Source organism: Myxocyprinus asiaticus, chromosome 26 (genome assembly GCF_019703515.2).
Source record: "Myxocyprinus asiaticus isolate MX2 ecotype Aquarium Trade chromosome 26, UBuf_Myxa_2, whole genome shotgun sequence".
Classification (NCBI taxonomy): Eukaryota; Metazoa; Chordata; class Actinopteri; order Cypriniformes; family Catostomidae; genus Myxocyprinus; species Myxocyprinus asiaticus.
Window position 1 is genome coordinate 14224801 of NC_059369.1, and position 16741 is coordinate 14241541.

At 37.1% G+C, this 16741-nt stretch overlaps 1 protein-coding gene across 3 annotated transcripts in view; it reads left to right on the top strand.

Annotated features, from left to right (window-relative positions):
* The window catches only part of LOC127416959 (gastrula zinc finger protein XlCGF52.1-like), a 38179-nt gene extending 22485 nt beyond the window's left edge, over nucleotides 1–15694 (top strand). For 2 of the 3 annotated variants that reach the window (XM_051656598.1, XM_051656601.1), the window contains one exon: nucleotides 13789–15694. In XM_051656598.1, coding sequence (XP_051512558.1) covers nucleotides 13789–14951 — 1163 coding nt within the window. In that variant the 3' untranslated portion in view covers nucleotides 14952–15694. Of the gene's footprint in view, nucleotides 1–8137; nucleotides 8650–13788 lie in introns of those variants that run through there. The other variant, XM_051656600.1, reaches the window with a different exon arrangement.
* The last annotated feature ends 1047 nt before the right edge of the window (nucleotides 15695–16741 follow it).

A 16741-nucleotide genomic window follows, 5' to 3' on the forward strand; every position in this document is an offset into this window, starting at 1 on the left:
AATTACCTATTTAAAATGCCAATTTACTGCAGACAGACACATTTATTTGTGCTTCCACATACATCTCTAATCATTTTGTCACTGAATTAACAGTTTTCTTTTAGTTTCTTTTCTTCAGTTGACTGGTGAAAAACAGGTCTGAACGTTTTGCTTAATTTGAAGCACAAAGAACAGACTCAAATTCTTTGCTAAAAAGAAAAGAAATTTCAGTGGGAGATTTCTGTTTATTTTCCCCTGCTTTGGAAATGAATGGGTCACTATGGTAACTGGGATTTGTTTTCCCCAAATTAAACCAACATTACACATTGGCGAATATGTATGAAGTCACATAAACATGGCGGCACCCGGGGAGAAGATAAACAGCACGGTACCCATTTTTAGCATGTGGTAAATGTATGCGAGTTTCAGTTTGGTAAATGTCGGTTATATTCACATCCTCATAAACACTCCATCCTTCAGTAACCTCACAGAAGAGGATGAGGAATAATCCTAAACGTAATGAAGACATGCTTCCAAACAAGCAGGAATAACTTCATGTGTAGCTACTGAAATCTGTGAATATACAAGTCGTTTAAGGGTGAAGAAACACCGACTGGATTATGACCTTTACAGTGCATCATGAGAGTGGGTGGTCACTCTGAGGCACGTTCCGCAGGCTTTGTTGCCCGTAATGTAGTTGTTTACCATGAATTTCACTATTAAACACTATTTTAAACAACAAAGTTGTAATAACGCAGACTGATGGCTTCAACGGAAGCATATACCATCGACCATTGAAGTATTTAGCTGCAATGCAGTTTCAAAATATAAGTATAAGATATGGCTGTGTGTAATTAATGTAGTAGAACAAAATGTCCACGTTTCTGCATATAATGTTTACCACAGACCTTATTTTACTCATAAATCCAAAACTGCAATTATAAAACCCATAGGAAAATCCAGAGGGAACCAGTAGCAACACCTACAAACTGACATCATGGCTGATCCGTTTTGTGTGACATCACACATACATGGCAGCTCCCGGGGAGATACACAGTTAGCCTAATGGTAAACGTTAACCTTTAAACAAGGGTCTTCGTGTGCGATCGTGAGCATGAGCTGCAGGGAAATCCACACGCATTCAGTGTGTGTGTTCAGATCAGACCAGAAATCCCTGACACAGGACGAGCTGAGAGACAAGTCGCCATGAGCTTCGGCAATGTTTTTCAGATGTTAAAATAGAAAATAACTTGCATGAGGAGCCGCTGGTGTGGTCGAAGTCACGAGAGCTGCCCGCGAGGCTTGGAATGGCAGCACTGGTTTGTGTCTGGAGCATTGATGATGGGAAGTGACGCAGAATTGGGAAGTGAGCAGGAAATGGAGGATGAATGTTGTGGCGGGGGAAAAAGAGGGAATAGTGGTAATAGTAAATGGACTGTAGTAGAAAGCCAAAAAAGACAGAAGTCTTCAGGATCAGATAGTAAAAAGGAAAAGCAACAGGAGAAAAAGAAAAAGGAGGAATTCAGGGTAATGATAAAATTCTTGGCAGAGAGCACAAATGTATTGAACCCATTGAAAGTGACCAAAGCGTTGAAGGATGCGATAGGGAAAATTGAAAGTGCAAACATTTTAAGAAATAGAAATTTGTTGCTCTTTTGTAAGGACGACAGACAACAAAAAGCGGTGTTAGGTTTAAAGTCATTACTAGGACAGAAGATCGAGTGTACTATGTTGGATGAAAAGATATGGGTGAAAGGAGTTATTACAGGGGTTACAACGGATGTGACAGAAGAAATAAATAATCAAGAGAAATTTAACTGGGGCAAAAGTGAAAGATGTAAAGTGATTAAAGTGTGTCAGAAATAGGGAAAGAATGGACAGCCTTTCTGTAATGGTGCACTTTGATGAAGAAAATATGCCTGAAAGAGTGTTTCTAGACTTTGTTAGTTATGTGGTTTGACCATATGTTCCTCCTCCGCTTAGGTGCTTTAAATGCCAAAAGTATGGACATGTGGCGGCTGTATGTAAGGGGAAGAATTGATGTGCAAGGTGCGGTGGAGATCATGAGTATGGGAAATGTGGACATGATGTAAAACCCAAGTGTTGTAACTGCGGAGAGGAGCATAGTGCTAGTTATGGAGGATGTCAGGTGAGGAAAGAAGCAGTGAAAATTCAGAATATCAAGGTGGCAGAGGGTTTGACATATGCAGAAGCAATAAAGAGGGTTAAGAATACAGATCAACTAAAAAGTGTGCAAAGTTAGCGATCAGAAATAAATAAATGTAACAATCTCAGAAAATGAATGAAAACACAATGCTAGTTGATAAAGTATCATTTGTTGCTTTTATGGTGGAGGTAATAAATTGCTCTGCTCAAACGGAAAGAATCAAGATCATAGTAAGGGCAGCTGAAAGACACTTGAAAGTAGAAGGTTTAACAATGGAAATAATAAATGAAAAAATCAAGATGCAGAATTCCCAGGCAGAATGTGGTGGAGTATAATGGTTTTAATAATCATACAATGGAATGCAAGAAGCTTAATTTCAAATGGACAAGAGTTTAAGAAATATGTAGATAATTTTGATAATAAACCACATATTTTGTGTATACAGGAAACTTGGTTCAAACCATATTTGAATTTTGTAATACAGGGATATACTACAATACAAAGGGATAGGTGCGTTGGTAATGGTGGTGGGGTCGCCACTTTTGTAAAACAAGGTGTAGGTTATAGAATAGTAGATGTAAATAAGGAATAGGAATCACTGGTGGTAGAAGTATGGGAAGGGACACAAAGTATCAGAATAGTCAATTTTTATAATCCATGTGAAAGGTTAAACAGTGAAGTATTAGAGAAAGTAGGAGGAATGGGAAATCATAAAGTGGTGTGGTGTGGTGATTTTAATGCTAACAGTACATTATGGGGTTGTAATTACACTGATCAAAATGGAAATGCTGTAGAAGAAATGTTGGAATCGAAGGAATTAGTATGCTTAAATGATGGTAGAAACACAAGAGTGGATGTAGCTCAGGGACATAAGTCTGCAATTGATCTGACAAATACATCCCAGAGTTTGGCTAGGAAATGTGTATGGAATGTGATGGAGGAGAGCACAGTAGGTAGTGACCATTTCCCTATAAGTTGTAAAATGGCGGTAGAATTAACTCAAGTTGAAATAGAGGAAACCCCAAGATGGAAACTTAAAATGACGGACTGGAAGAAATTTCAAGAAATAAGTGAGGCGAGAATAATACATATAAATTACTCTACAGATGATGTAGAGGAATTAAATAGTAAGATAAGTGGAACTATTCATGATACATCAAGTAATGTAATTGGAAAGAGTAAGGGAATTAGGAGGAAGTAAGCTGTTCCATGGTGGACAGAGGACTGCAGAAAAGCTATTCAACAAAGAAATAGAGCACTGCGAAAAGTAAGAAAGACATATTCATTTGATGATTTTATTGAGTATAACAGAACTCAAGCAGTAGTCAGGAAAATAATCCAGATATCAAAAAGGAAGCATTGGAGGGAATTCTGTGACAATATCGGAAAGGAAGTAGACATTAATGAAATGTGGGGAATGATAAGGAAAATGGGAGGGACACAGACTTACAGAAGTATACCTGTTTTAATTAGTGGAGAAAGACAAATCATTAAAAATCCTGAAAAAGCAGAAATACTGGCAGAAACTTTTGTAAAGGTATTTAGTAATCAAAATATATCCGAAGGAATTAGGTTAAGGAGAGAAAAGAGTATAAGAGGAACTCATTGGATGTAGTTTTTTCACTATATGAATTGAAGCAGGCCATTGCAGGGGTGAGGAATACATCTCCAGGAAAAGATGAAGTATGCTATGAAATGATAAAACATCTTTCAGATCCATCATTGAATATGATACTTCAACTTTTTAATAAAGTGTGGGAACTAGGAAAGCTCCCTTCTACATGGAAGCACTGAATAATTTTTCCAGTTGCAAAGCCAGGAAAAGATCATTCACAACCAACAAGTTAAAGACCAATTGCATTAACATCAAACCTGATGTTAAGACTGATATATGTTTTAGGATCAAGGGGTCTTTTAAGACAACATCAGAGTGGATTTAGAAGAGGAAGAAACACAATGGACGCAGTATTAAGTTTAGAAGCCGATATCAGAATCAGAATCAGAATCAGAATGAGCTTTATTGCCAAGTATGCTTACACATACAAGGAATTTGTCTTGGTGACAGGAGCTTCCAGTGTACAACAATACAAAAACAATACAAAAACAGCAGCAAGACATAGATAATAATAAAAAATAAAAAATAAAACGAATTATACACATACGTACAGACACACACATACATACATTCACATGGGTAGTGCAAATCTGATATAATCTGTTATGTACAGTGCAAATGTTTGTTTTTTTTTGTTTTGTTTTTTCAGAGGAATGAAATGGCAGAAGAGGTTGGATGTGTTGGATAAATATAAGAAAGACTAAACTGTGTATTGCACATAGTTATTGCTCAATGGGGCAATTTAACTGTTCATAAGATGGATAGCCTGAGGGAAGAAACTGTTCCTGTGACTGACGGTTCTGGTGCTCAGAGCTCTGAAGCGTCAGCCAGAAGGCAACAATTCAAAAGTTAGTGGGCAGGGTGAGTGGGGTCCAGAGTGATTTTTCCAGCCTTTTTCCTCACTCTGGAAGTGTATAGTTCTTGAAGGGGGTGCAGGGGGCAACCAATAATCCTCTCAGCAGTCCAAACTGTCCTTTGTAGTCTTCTGACGTCTGATTCCGTAGCTGAACCAAACCAGACAGTTACTGAAGTGCAGAGGACAGATTCAATGACTGCTGAGTAAATCTGTCTCAGCAGCGCCTGTGGCAAGTTGAATTTCCTCAGCTGGCAAAGGAAGTACAACCTGTACTGGGCCTTTTTCACAATGGAGTCAATGTGGGTCTCCCACTTCAGGTCCTGTGAGATGGTAGTGCCCAGGATCCTGAATGACTCCACTGCTGCCACAGTGCTGTTTAGAATGGTGAGGGGGGTCAGTGTTGGGGTGTTTCTACTAAAGTCCACAATGATCTCCACTGTTTTGAGCATGTTCAGCTCAAGGTTGTTTTGACTGCACCAGACAGCCAGCTGTTCAACCTCCCTTCTGTATGCAGACTCATCGTCATCTCTGGATGAGGCCGATGACAGTGGTGTCGTCTGCAAACTTCAGGAGCTTGACAGAGGGGTCCTTGGCGATGCAGTCATTGGTGTAGAGGGAGAAGAGTAGTGGGGAGAGCACACATCCCTGGGGGGCACCAGTGCTGATTGTACAGGTGCTAGAAGTGAGTTTCCCCTGTCTTACAAGCTGCTGCCTGTCTGTCAGAAAGCTGGTAATCCACTGACAGATAGACATGGGAACAGAGAGTTGGTGCAGTTTATTCTGGAGTATAGCTTGGATGATGGTGTTGAAAGCTGAACTGAAGTCCACAAAAAGGATCCTTGCATATGTCCCTGGTCTGTCCAGATGTTGCAGGATATGATGCATATTAAGCTCAGACTAATGAAGATGTACTGGTGGGAGTGTTTTTAGATGTAGAGAAGGCATTATGACATGATGTGGTAGGATGGACTTTTAATTAAACTAGATCGAATGGGTATTAATGGGAAAATGTACAATTGGATAATGGATTTTTTAGCTAATCAAGCTTTTCAAGTAAGAGTGGGGTTCTCCTTTTCTAAGATATACAATATTTACAATAGAACTCCTCAAGGTAGTGTTTGCAGTCCCATTTTTTTCAGTATAATGATAAATGATATATTTGCCAAAGTTGATCTAGGAATAGGAAAATCATTATATGCTGATGACAGAGTACGAAATATAACACATGTGGTGAAAAGGATGCAGACAGCAATTAAAGAAGTAGAGGACTGGGAAAATAATTGGAGTTTTATGCTGTCAGTGGAAAAGACCAAAGTGGTGTGTTTCTCAAAAAAGAAGAAAACTCCCTCTGTTAAATTGAAGCTGTATGATCAAGAGTTAGAGCAAACATCAGTTATCAGATTTCTAGGGATTTGGATGGATTCTAAATCAACATTTGCCACACACACACCAAAGAATAACAGACAAAAGCAAGAAAGGTATAAATGTGTTAAAATGTTTGGCAGGGATAGACTGGGGTGCAGATCAGCAGTCTCTAAAAAGAGAATATTGTGCAATAATAAGGTCTACAATAGATTATGGAAGTATGGTGTATGGCTCAGCATGCAAATCATTGATTAATAAGGTAAATGTTATACAATCCCAAGCATTGAGAATTTGCTGTGGTGCATTTAAAACATCCCCAATATCAGCAATACAAGTGGAAATGGGTGAGATGCCATTGGAAATTCGAAGAATCAAGCTGGAAATGGCATAATGGATTTCTATATAAGGACAGTTAGAATCACATCCAGTCAAAAGAGTTCTTGAGAACTGTTGGGAATATGAGTATATGAACCTGAATAGCTTTGGATGGAAAGCAAATAAGGAGGCTGAACAAATAGGAATAAGTTATATCAAAGTTAGCCCAACTGTTGTCATGTCAGTAACACTTCCATGGCTTTTCCTAATGCCAACAATTGACTTTCAGGTGTTAGACAGAACAAATGACAAAAACAGACAAGTTTCAAAAGATACAATAGTGCGTCAATATTTGGACCAGAAAGTTTTCTCAACAATTCAAATATATACAGATGGATCTAAAGATCTTGATTCAGGCAACACAGCTGCAGCAGTGTACCATATTACAAGTACAAAATAGCAAAAAGGACATCAAATCATCTATCAGTTTACACTACGGAAAAGCTTTCTATCATAATGGCTCTTCATTGGGTTGAAGAGGTCCATCCAGCTGAAGTAGTGGTATGTTCTGACTCATACTGGTGTGGTGTGTTGAACACCCTGTTGTGTTACGCAAGTGTTACAACTATGGCAGCTGAGAAGGCCATTCTTTGCATTCTTTTCGAAGAATTTTTGGAGCCTCATGAAACTGGTTTAAATATGTGTATAATACTACAAAATATGCTCAACGTTACAGTCACTGCCCTTGCCATCCAGAATAGCAGAGAACATCCCAGTCGAGTGAAGGGATATGTGGAAACTGTGGTTCCTAATTATGGTGATCCAACATTTGCCTCGCATTTCAGGATGACAAGACAAACATTTCTTCTAATGTCTTCAATTGTTGCATACACCAAGCTGCAATGGACACATTTGTAAAGGACTTTAGTTGGATCCATTATGCCCACTGCCTTTTTAATACGGCAGGGTTTATATACACATCGCTGCTGATTGGGTAACACCTCTGACACACCCACCAAATGAGAGAAAACGTACCTCAAAGCCCATTGCACACCGTTTCACACTGTTTCGAGGAAACATGTCGTTCAACCCAGAAACCGTAGCAAAACGGTACACACCGTTTTGAGACTGAACGTGCCCCAGTTAAGAACAGTCATTTCCTTTTTATGGGTACCTGCTCACGTGGGGGTAGAAGGAAATGAGGAAGTTGATCAGATAGCTAAACAAGCTGTAAGACATCTTGATATAGACTTTAGTGTATCATTGAGTAAAATGGAAGTAAAAGGAATAATCAAAACAGCTGTAATAAGGATGTGGCAAGGTCAGTGGGATGGAGAGATAAAGGGGCATCATTTATATAATATCCAAAGAGCTGTTGGAGTTGAGAGGAATAGTTATGGAAACAGCAGAGAAGATACCATAATATCTCGACTCAGAATTGGGCATTCCTCATTAAATCAATCACTTTTCAGTACTGGCAAACATGAATCCAGTCGTTGCGTACGATGTGGTCTTCCTGAAACAGTTGAACATGTCCTAATAAAATGTTTGTCATATAAGAATGAAAGATCACAGCTTTTAGAAGTAATGAAATCTATAGATATTACTCAGCTTTCACTGAAAAGCCTAAATAAGGATGGAAGAGTATATACATTTTTACTAATATATTTGAAGGTCACAAATTTGAAAAACAGGATTTAAGAATAGGTTTTTTTTATTATTATTTTTTTTACCATAACATCAATGCTCCTCACTCCGTACCAGTAGGTGGCGGAAAATGCAGCAATTGCTGGTTTGCCAACCGCCATAAACAGTAAAGAAGAAGAATAAGAAGAACCTTTAAACAAATAAAAGCAGAAAGTATTCGAGATTCATACATTACAGATAATTCCTAGTATTGCTCTTCTGTTTCTGTATACGTCATCTACCGAGGCTCGAGCAACATAACCCTTTGTCGCAATCAGGACATATAAAGCAGGAATATCGGACAATGGAAATCAGCTTTACAAGACAATCTAACAACGCGGTACCTATATTTACTGTATAGTAGATGTGTGCGAGTGTCAGATCTATAAATGCCGATTATATTCTCACCCTCGTAAACGCTCCATCCGTCAGAAACCTCACAGAAGAGGAAGAGGAAAAATCCTCCTAAACGTGACGAAGACGCGCTTCCAAACAAGCAGGAATAACTCCATGTGTAGCAGATGAAATCCGTGTTACGCAGTATTGACAAGATGTTTATTAAAGGGTTCATTCAAGTTTATAAAGATTTTATTAAATGGGAAAGTAAAGACATGGGTTGTGCAAAAGCACGCAGCAATAAAATTGAAGATACAGCAGAACAAGGAGGTTGGTATCTATTTTTTTATTCTTTATTTATTGACTGTTCATGAGGAATTCTAGGAAACAAAGTTTCAGGAAGTTCACTAGATTTGTTGCTGCGCCAGTGGTGCAGAAGTTACTCTTCAGCTTTAAATAAATAAATGCGACTTGTGCCTTTCTGAAGGCATACATTATGATTTGGTGAGAAACAGCAAAATCTAATTTATTATTTAGTGAAAGTTTTGACCGGCTGTTGCTCTCATGTGCACGTTCATGAGAGTGCACGAGAGTCTGCAACTAATTAAACTATTTAAAACTATTTTGATAATCCACGAATCCTACAGTTATTAGAATGATTAATCGACTATTTGGCCGATTATTGCAGTGATAAATCATGAACTCTTAATCGACAATTCAGGTTATGCCTGGAGTTAAGAGGCTGTATTTAAAGTAGTAGTAACTTTATTTATCCCCATGGGGAAATTTTATTTCAGTGGAGTTTTCTAAAAAAACGTGGGCATTTTTAACAAGTTACTGAACATAAAAAAAACAAACAAAAAATACATCTCTGTAAGATACAATATATTTATATATGCAATATGAAAATACAGAATACAATCTAAAATACTTGATAGTGTTCAAGTTTAATTCAGTGAAAACAAATCATTGCAAAAAATAACATTATTATCGAGTGTTTGTGTCTTGTTTTCCATTTAGTAAACAAACAGCAGAAAAAAGCTGAAAAAACATCAGCACCAAATACTGAAAAAAACTTCTATATCCAAGTAGCTTTGGTGCGTAAACTCAAAAAATGTAATATAATCCAAGGAGAGAGAAGGCTGTGTCAATGTCCATATAAAAAATATTCAGGAATTTATTAAGAGGCCACAAAGTGCAAAAAGTGTTCAGTGCAGATATTTTTCTATTTAAAAATATCTAAAACAATTAATAAAACAATATGCATTTACAGTTGTGCTCAAAAGTTTGCATACCCTGGCAGAAATTGTGAAATTTTAGCATTGATTTTGAAAATATGACTGATCATGCAAAAAAAACTGTCTTTTATTTAAGGATAGTGATCATATGAAGCCATTTATTATCATATAGTTGTTTGGCTCCTTTTTAAATCATAATGATAACAGAAATCACCCAAATGGCCCTGATCAAAAGTTTACATACCCTTGAATGTTTGGCCTTGTTACAGACACAAGGTGACACACACACACAGGTTTAAATGGCAATTAAAGGTTAATTTCCCACACCTGTGGCTTTTTAAATTGCAATTAGTGTCTATGTATAAATAGTCAATGAGTTTGTTAGCTCTCATGTGGATGCACTGAGCAGGCTAGATACTGAGCCATGGGGAGCAGAAAAGAACTGTCAAAAGACCTGCGTAACAAGGTAATGGAACTTTATAAAGATGGAAAAGGATATAAAAAGATATCCAAAGCCTTGAAAATGCCAGTCAGTACTGTTCAATCACTTATTCAGAAGTGGGAAAATTCAGGGATCTCTTGATACCAAGCCAAGGTCAGATAGACCAAGAAAGATTTCAGCCACAACTGCCAGAAGAATTGTTCAAAGGTTACAAAGAAAAACCCACAGGTAACCTCAGGAGAAATACAGGCTGCTCTGGAAAAAGACTGTGTGGTTGTTTCAAGGAGCACAATACTTGTTGACCCCTCTCCAAACAGCGCTTATGGTTGTGACCATAAAGCTCTATTTTGGTCTCGTCACTCCAAATTACAGTGTGCCAGAAGCTGTGAGGCATGTCAAGGTGTTGTCGGGCATATTGTAACTGGGCTTTTTTGTGGCATTGGCGCAGTAAAGGCTTCTTTCTGGCAACTCGACCATGCAGCTCATTTTTGTTCAAGTACTGTCATATTGTGCTCCTTGAAACAACCACACCGTCTTTTTCCAGAGCAGCCTGTATTTCTCCTGAGGTTACCTGTGGGTTTTTCTTTGTAGCCTGAACAATTCTTCTGGCAGTTGTGGCTGAAATCTTTCTTGGTCTACCTGACCTTGGCTTGGTATCAAGAGATCCCCGAATTTTCCACTTCTGAATAAGTGATTGAACAGTACTGACTAGCATTTTCAAGACTTTAGATATCTTTTTATATCCTTTTCCATCTTTATAAAGTTCCATTACCTTGTTACGCAGATCTTTTTACAGTTCTTTTCTGTTCCCCATGGCTCAGTATCTAGCCTGCTCAGTGCATCCACGTGAAAGCTAACAAACTCATTGACTATTTGTACACAGACACTAATTGCAATTTAAAAAGCCACAGGTGTGGGAAATTAACCTTTAATTACCATTTAAACCTATGTGTGTCACCTTGTGTGTCTGTAACAAGACCAAACATTCCAGGGTATGTAAACATTTGATCAGGGCCATTTGGGTGATTTCTGTTATCATTATGATTTAAAAAGGAGCCAAACAACTATGTGATAATAAATGGCTTCATATGATCTCTATCCTTAAATAAAAGACAGGTTTTTTTTTTTTTTTTGCATGATCAGTCATATTTTCAAAATCAATGCCAAAATTTCACAATTTCTGCCAGGGTATGCAAACGTTTGAGCACAACTGTACTAAAAGGAACATACTGTAACATATATTTAGAAAATATCTTGAATGTAAATGTACACTGCTGTTCAAACGTTTGGGGACACTTGACTGAAAAGTTTCTTATGATCTTAAAAACCTTTTGATCTGAAGGCGTATGCTTAAATGTTTGAAATTAGTTTTGTAGACAAAAATATAATTTTGCCACCATATTAATTTATTTAATTACAAAATATATTTTTTTTAATTGATGACTTGGACCAAATAATAAAGAAAAGCAGCCAATAAGTGCCCAACATAGATGGGAACTCCTTCAATGCTGTTTAAAAAGCATCCCAGGGTGATACCTCAAGAAGTTGGTTGAGAAAATGTCAAGAGTATGTTTCTGCAAAACCTAGGCAAAGTGTGACTACTTTGAAGATGCATATAACACAGTTTTGATTTATTTTGGAATTTCTTTAGTCACAACACAATTCCTATAGTTCCGATGACTTTTATCCTAAAAATGTGAATAATAATAAAGAATGAGTAAGTGACCCTCAACTTTTGACCGGTAGTGTATATATTTAAGTTTTTGTTTATTTATTTTCACTTGTTTTTCACTTGTTTATACTTCTACTAGTGCAGCAAGACAAAATACATATATATATACACACTTATACTATATATTTCTTTTATTGCTGACCTTGTCCATGTCGACTAATCGTTTCAGTCCTACACGGTTCCTGCAGACCATGCTCATGAGATGGGGCATATAAGCTGGAACACCACAGCAATATTCACAACAGAGATCACAGCTGCACACACACCAGGATTTCTGAGTACTCTGTTTCATAAAATTAAGGCTAAGCATAGAAATGCTTCTCCTTTTTGACTTCAAACTCTTCAGACATGTTTTGTGAGTTTGGTTAACTGGTTTGTGTGCAGCTGTGTTGTGTTCTCTGTTGCGAATATCGCTGTGGTGTTCCAGTTGTAGCAACAACAAAGTGAGTTTTTTGCATGAACAACCCGTCTTGTGAGTGGGGGCTGCGTGAACAGTTCAGTTGAGGTTTTTACTAAATATTAAATTAGATGACATTTTTTTTTTTTCTCATAAAACCTTATCGTATGCCTTCGGAACAAGCCATGAGTCACATGTAATTATTTATTAAACTTCTGAATAATACTTTTGCATCCTTTTGGATCTTGAAGCAGTTCCGCATTTAGGCATGGGCGACATCTTGCAGGGTGACACAAACCCCACCCCCGCGAACAATGGCGCATGGCGCATTGCCGGGGGGCAAAACAGACACCACCAAAGTGTGCTGAAGGGGGGGTTCACCCAGGACACTATACAAGCTAGAACTGCCACTGTCTTGAAGATAATTTTTATCAATACCTAGCTTGCAAAATGAATTGCAAAATCATGAGTTTAATTGTGATTATTTTGATCTATTGATATCCCTATCAAAGGAATAGTTCACCCAAAAATGAAAATTCTCTCATCATTTACTCACCCTCATGCCATCCCAGATGTGTATGACTTTCTTTCTTCCGCAGAAGAATATCTCAGCTCTGTTGGTCCATACACTGCAAGTGAATGGTGATCAGACTTTTGTAGCCCGAAAAATCACGAAGGAAATATAATTCATAAGACTCCAGTGGTTAAACCCATATCTTCAGAAGTGATGTAATAGGTTTGTGTGTAAAACATCAAAATTTAAATCCTTTTTTTACTCTAAATCTCCACTTTAACTTTTATATCTGACAGTCTCATTTGGTGCCTATTTAGTTTCACTTTCACTTCTAAAAGTTAAAGTGGAGATTTAGAGTAAAAATTGGACTTAAATATTGTTCTGTTTCTCACCCACACTTATTATATCACTTCTGAACATATGGATTTAACCACTGGAGACTTATGGATTACTTCTGTGTTTCCTTATGTGATTTTTGGAGATACAAAGGTCTGATCATGTTTCACTTGCATTGTATGGACCAACAGAGCTGAGATATTCTTCTAAAAATCTTTATTTGTGTTCTGCTGAAGAAAGTCAGATACATCTGTGATGGCATGAGGGTGAGTAAATAAGATAATTTTAATTTTTGGGTGAACCATCCCTTTAATAGGGATTTCAATAGAAAAATAGTCACAATTAAACAAAATTTTGCAATTAATTTAGCATATGTTACAAAGCTACATCATTTTTTACTTTGTTACTTTGCCTACCGGTTGGTGTTAACTTTAAGGCCACCTGCTGAGGTAAAGTGAGATAAGAAACATTTGCAAAGAAACACCATAGCTAATGGCTGAAACGTCTGGCTCGTACTGCTTTCTACCGAGAGAGAAGATGAATGTGAAGAGGATATGCAGATTTTTGATTTTATAGAATAAACTGTTTTGTTCCCAATTTTTTGTTTTGTGTCAATGGGTTGGGCAACACTAAACTAAATGATCATAACTTTGAATTGCAAGCATCTGAAAGATTTGATAGCATTTACATGAGCAAGACATATTTTGTGAACTGTAAGAAAATGTCATTTAAAAATAGATACGAGGTCATGTTTATTTCCTTTCATGTTTGTCTTTTTTTAATTAATTTTGATTTACATTTGTATTTCAGACATGATGGAATTGAAAGAGGAAAGTAAAGAACTGAATGAAGTGGAGGAGAAAAATCATTATCGGGATCCACATTTTACAACTAGAGATTTTTCTTTTAGCTGCTCACAGATGGAAAAGTATTCCTCGCAAAATACAACAGGAGCCAGAAATTATTTTACCTGCCCTCAGTGTGAAAAGAGTTTCAAGAGTAAAGTTAACCTTAGAATGCACATTAGAATTCACACTGGAGACAAGTCTTTTACGTGCTCTCAATGTGGAAAGAGTTTCTGCAGTAAAGGAAGCCTTAGTAACCACATGATAATTCACACTGGAGAGAAGCCATTCACCTGCTCTCACTGTGGGAAGAGTTTCAATACTAAAGGCAACCATGATGTTCACATGAAAATTCACACTGGAGAGAAACATTTTACATGCATGGAGTGTGGGAAGAGTTTCCCTTATCAAGCACACCTTAAAAGGCACATGAGAACTCACACTGGAGAGAAGCCTTTCACCTGCCCTCAGTGTAGAAAAAGTTTTACAGAGAAAACAACCTTTACGAGTCACATGCGAATTCACACTGGAGAGAAGCCGTTTAGATGCAGTCGGTGTTGGATGAGTTTCAGACGTAAACATGGACTTACCATGCACATGAGAACTCACACTGGAGAGAAGCCTTATGTATGCAATCAGTGTGAAAAGAGTTTCATAACTAAATATCAACTTGATACTCACATTAGGGTTCATACTGGAGAGAAACCATTTACATGCATCCAGTGTGGAAAGAGTTTCAAAACTAAATGGCATCTTTGTATTCACATTAGAATTCACACTGGAGAGAAGCCTTACACATGCCTCCAGTGTGGGAACAGTTTTGCACGTAAAAACAGCTTTAAGACTCACATGAGATTTCACACTGGAGAAAACCTTTTCAGGTGTCATCAGTGTGACACACATTTTACTTCTGCAACAGCCCTAAAAATGCACCTGAAAATTCATGAAAATGAGAGGCCGTACTTGAGTTCTCCTGCAGGAAAGCATTTTAAAAAGAAGCAGAAAAAACATGCTGCTGTGAGAGCTCACGTTTGCTTAGACTGTGGAAAGGCCTTTTCTAGAAAAACTAATTTGGAACAGCACCAAAGGATCCATACGGGTGAAAGAACATTCAATGCAAGTGCTTAATATGTGGAAAGAGTTTCAATTGTTCCGAAATCCTGAAAGTACACGAGCGTGGATACTGGAGTGAGGCCATGCACTTCATGTGGAAAGAGTTTCAACCAATCATATACTCTAAAGATTCATAGAAAGGATTATTATTATTATAGTTTTCATTGATATGAAATTCAGAAAAAAAAAATAAGATGACATTTTTCCCTTAAGCTCTAATCTAAGAGGGTGATTTGCTACATTTAATTACCTGTAGTGATCAATGAGCTATAATTCAACCGGCATGAGAAAAACATGATTATTTCAAATTTCATGTAATCTGATTTTCTTTTTTAAATAAGCTGATTTTGGGGAGTAATCAACATATTGGTGTGCATGTAAACTTTAAAAGCAAACTGTGTCTGCAACTTAGAGGGAGCAAATATACATCTGTTTTACTTCATTTTTTTATCACTTTCATATTATTTTCTTAATATTAACAAGTTTCCATTCATTTTTACTTGATACTTTTCATTTTAAATTCTTTTACTACTACTGTTTAATCTTATGTTGTATGCTGCATTGTCTTCATAAGTTAGAGATATGGAAATGTGTTCATTTCAAGTTCTTTAATGTCACCGGATGATGTTGAAATACAGTAATTTTTCATTGTCTTTCCTTGGTATAATAACATTTGTTGAATTTGTGCCAGTCAGACAAAGTCACCATTGAAAAAGACACAACTAAGATTATTCAATAAACTGCACATTTTACCACTACTTTGTCTCCTGCCTATTCCCCCGATTCTTCTTGCCTTTCATTTGGTGTAGAGTTAAAACAACAAGGTGTTGACTGTTAGGGTATGTATGTTGTTGCTTTGAAAAGCATCTTTTACGGTTGGGAGTAACAATACAAAGTGATGTTGTCACCAATTATTGTTTATTTTTATCTGTTATTCTCATTTTATTCTCATCTATGTCCTTTCTGTTCAGTGTCCATCATACTGCTTCATGGTGCACATAGTCTATAGTCTATTCTGTCTAACAATATCATGTATTCCCAAGTGCATCCATTTGAACTCCTTTTTAACGAAAAGCATTATTCCGTACAATAGAGTTAAATAAACTGCTTATTAGCACAAAAGTTTGAACATCATAAGGTCATGCTCACTATGTTACATAGACGATGAATGCAAGAAAAAGTGGTGGTGGGGAAGAATCACAGTATACTGTAATTATTGGTATTCATAACTCAGGAAAGACAATAACAATTAAGACATTTTTGTTTATTAATTACTCTAAATACATTTATCAAATTATCTATTTCTCATGGGACTTCTGCAAGTTGAGTATTCAATTGCTGTGGAAGATGCTTTGGTCAAGGGTATGTTATTGCTTTGAAATGCCATTTATTTTGTATGCTTTTCTTTTATGGATGGGACATTAGAATAGCAATAAGTGTTATTGTTCTGTCTGAGCAAAAGCACCATGATACTGTTTTACAGTGCTCACATGTTATAGTGTGATGATGTATAATAAATACATCATAAATTGCAGAATAAATTTTCCTTCCTGCGGACTACAATCTTGACTCCTGCAGTGTACACTTGGTGTGCAGATGTAACAACATTAAAGAAGATGTGCTGCACTCTTTATCAACTGTATGCCTTTCTACTCAGTGTGGGAGTTCTCGTTTATTCTGGTGAGTTTACATCCAGCCACAAGCATGCATGATCGCAGCTCTGCAACAGCTAGCTGATCAGATCACAGACACGGAGCAACAACACTCGGACTCATTATTATTCTCAGTGATTTTAACAAAGCCAA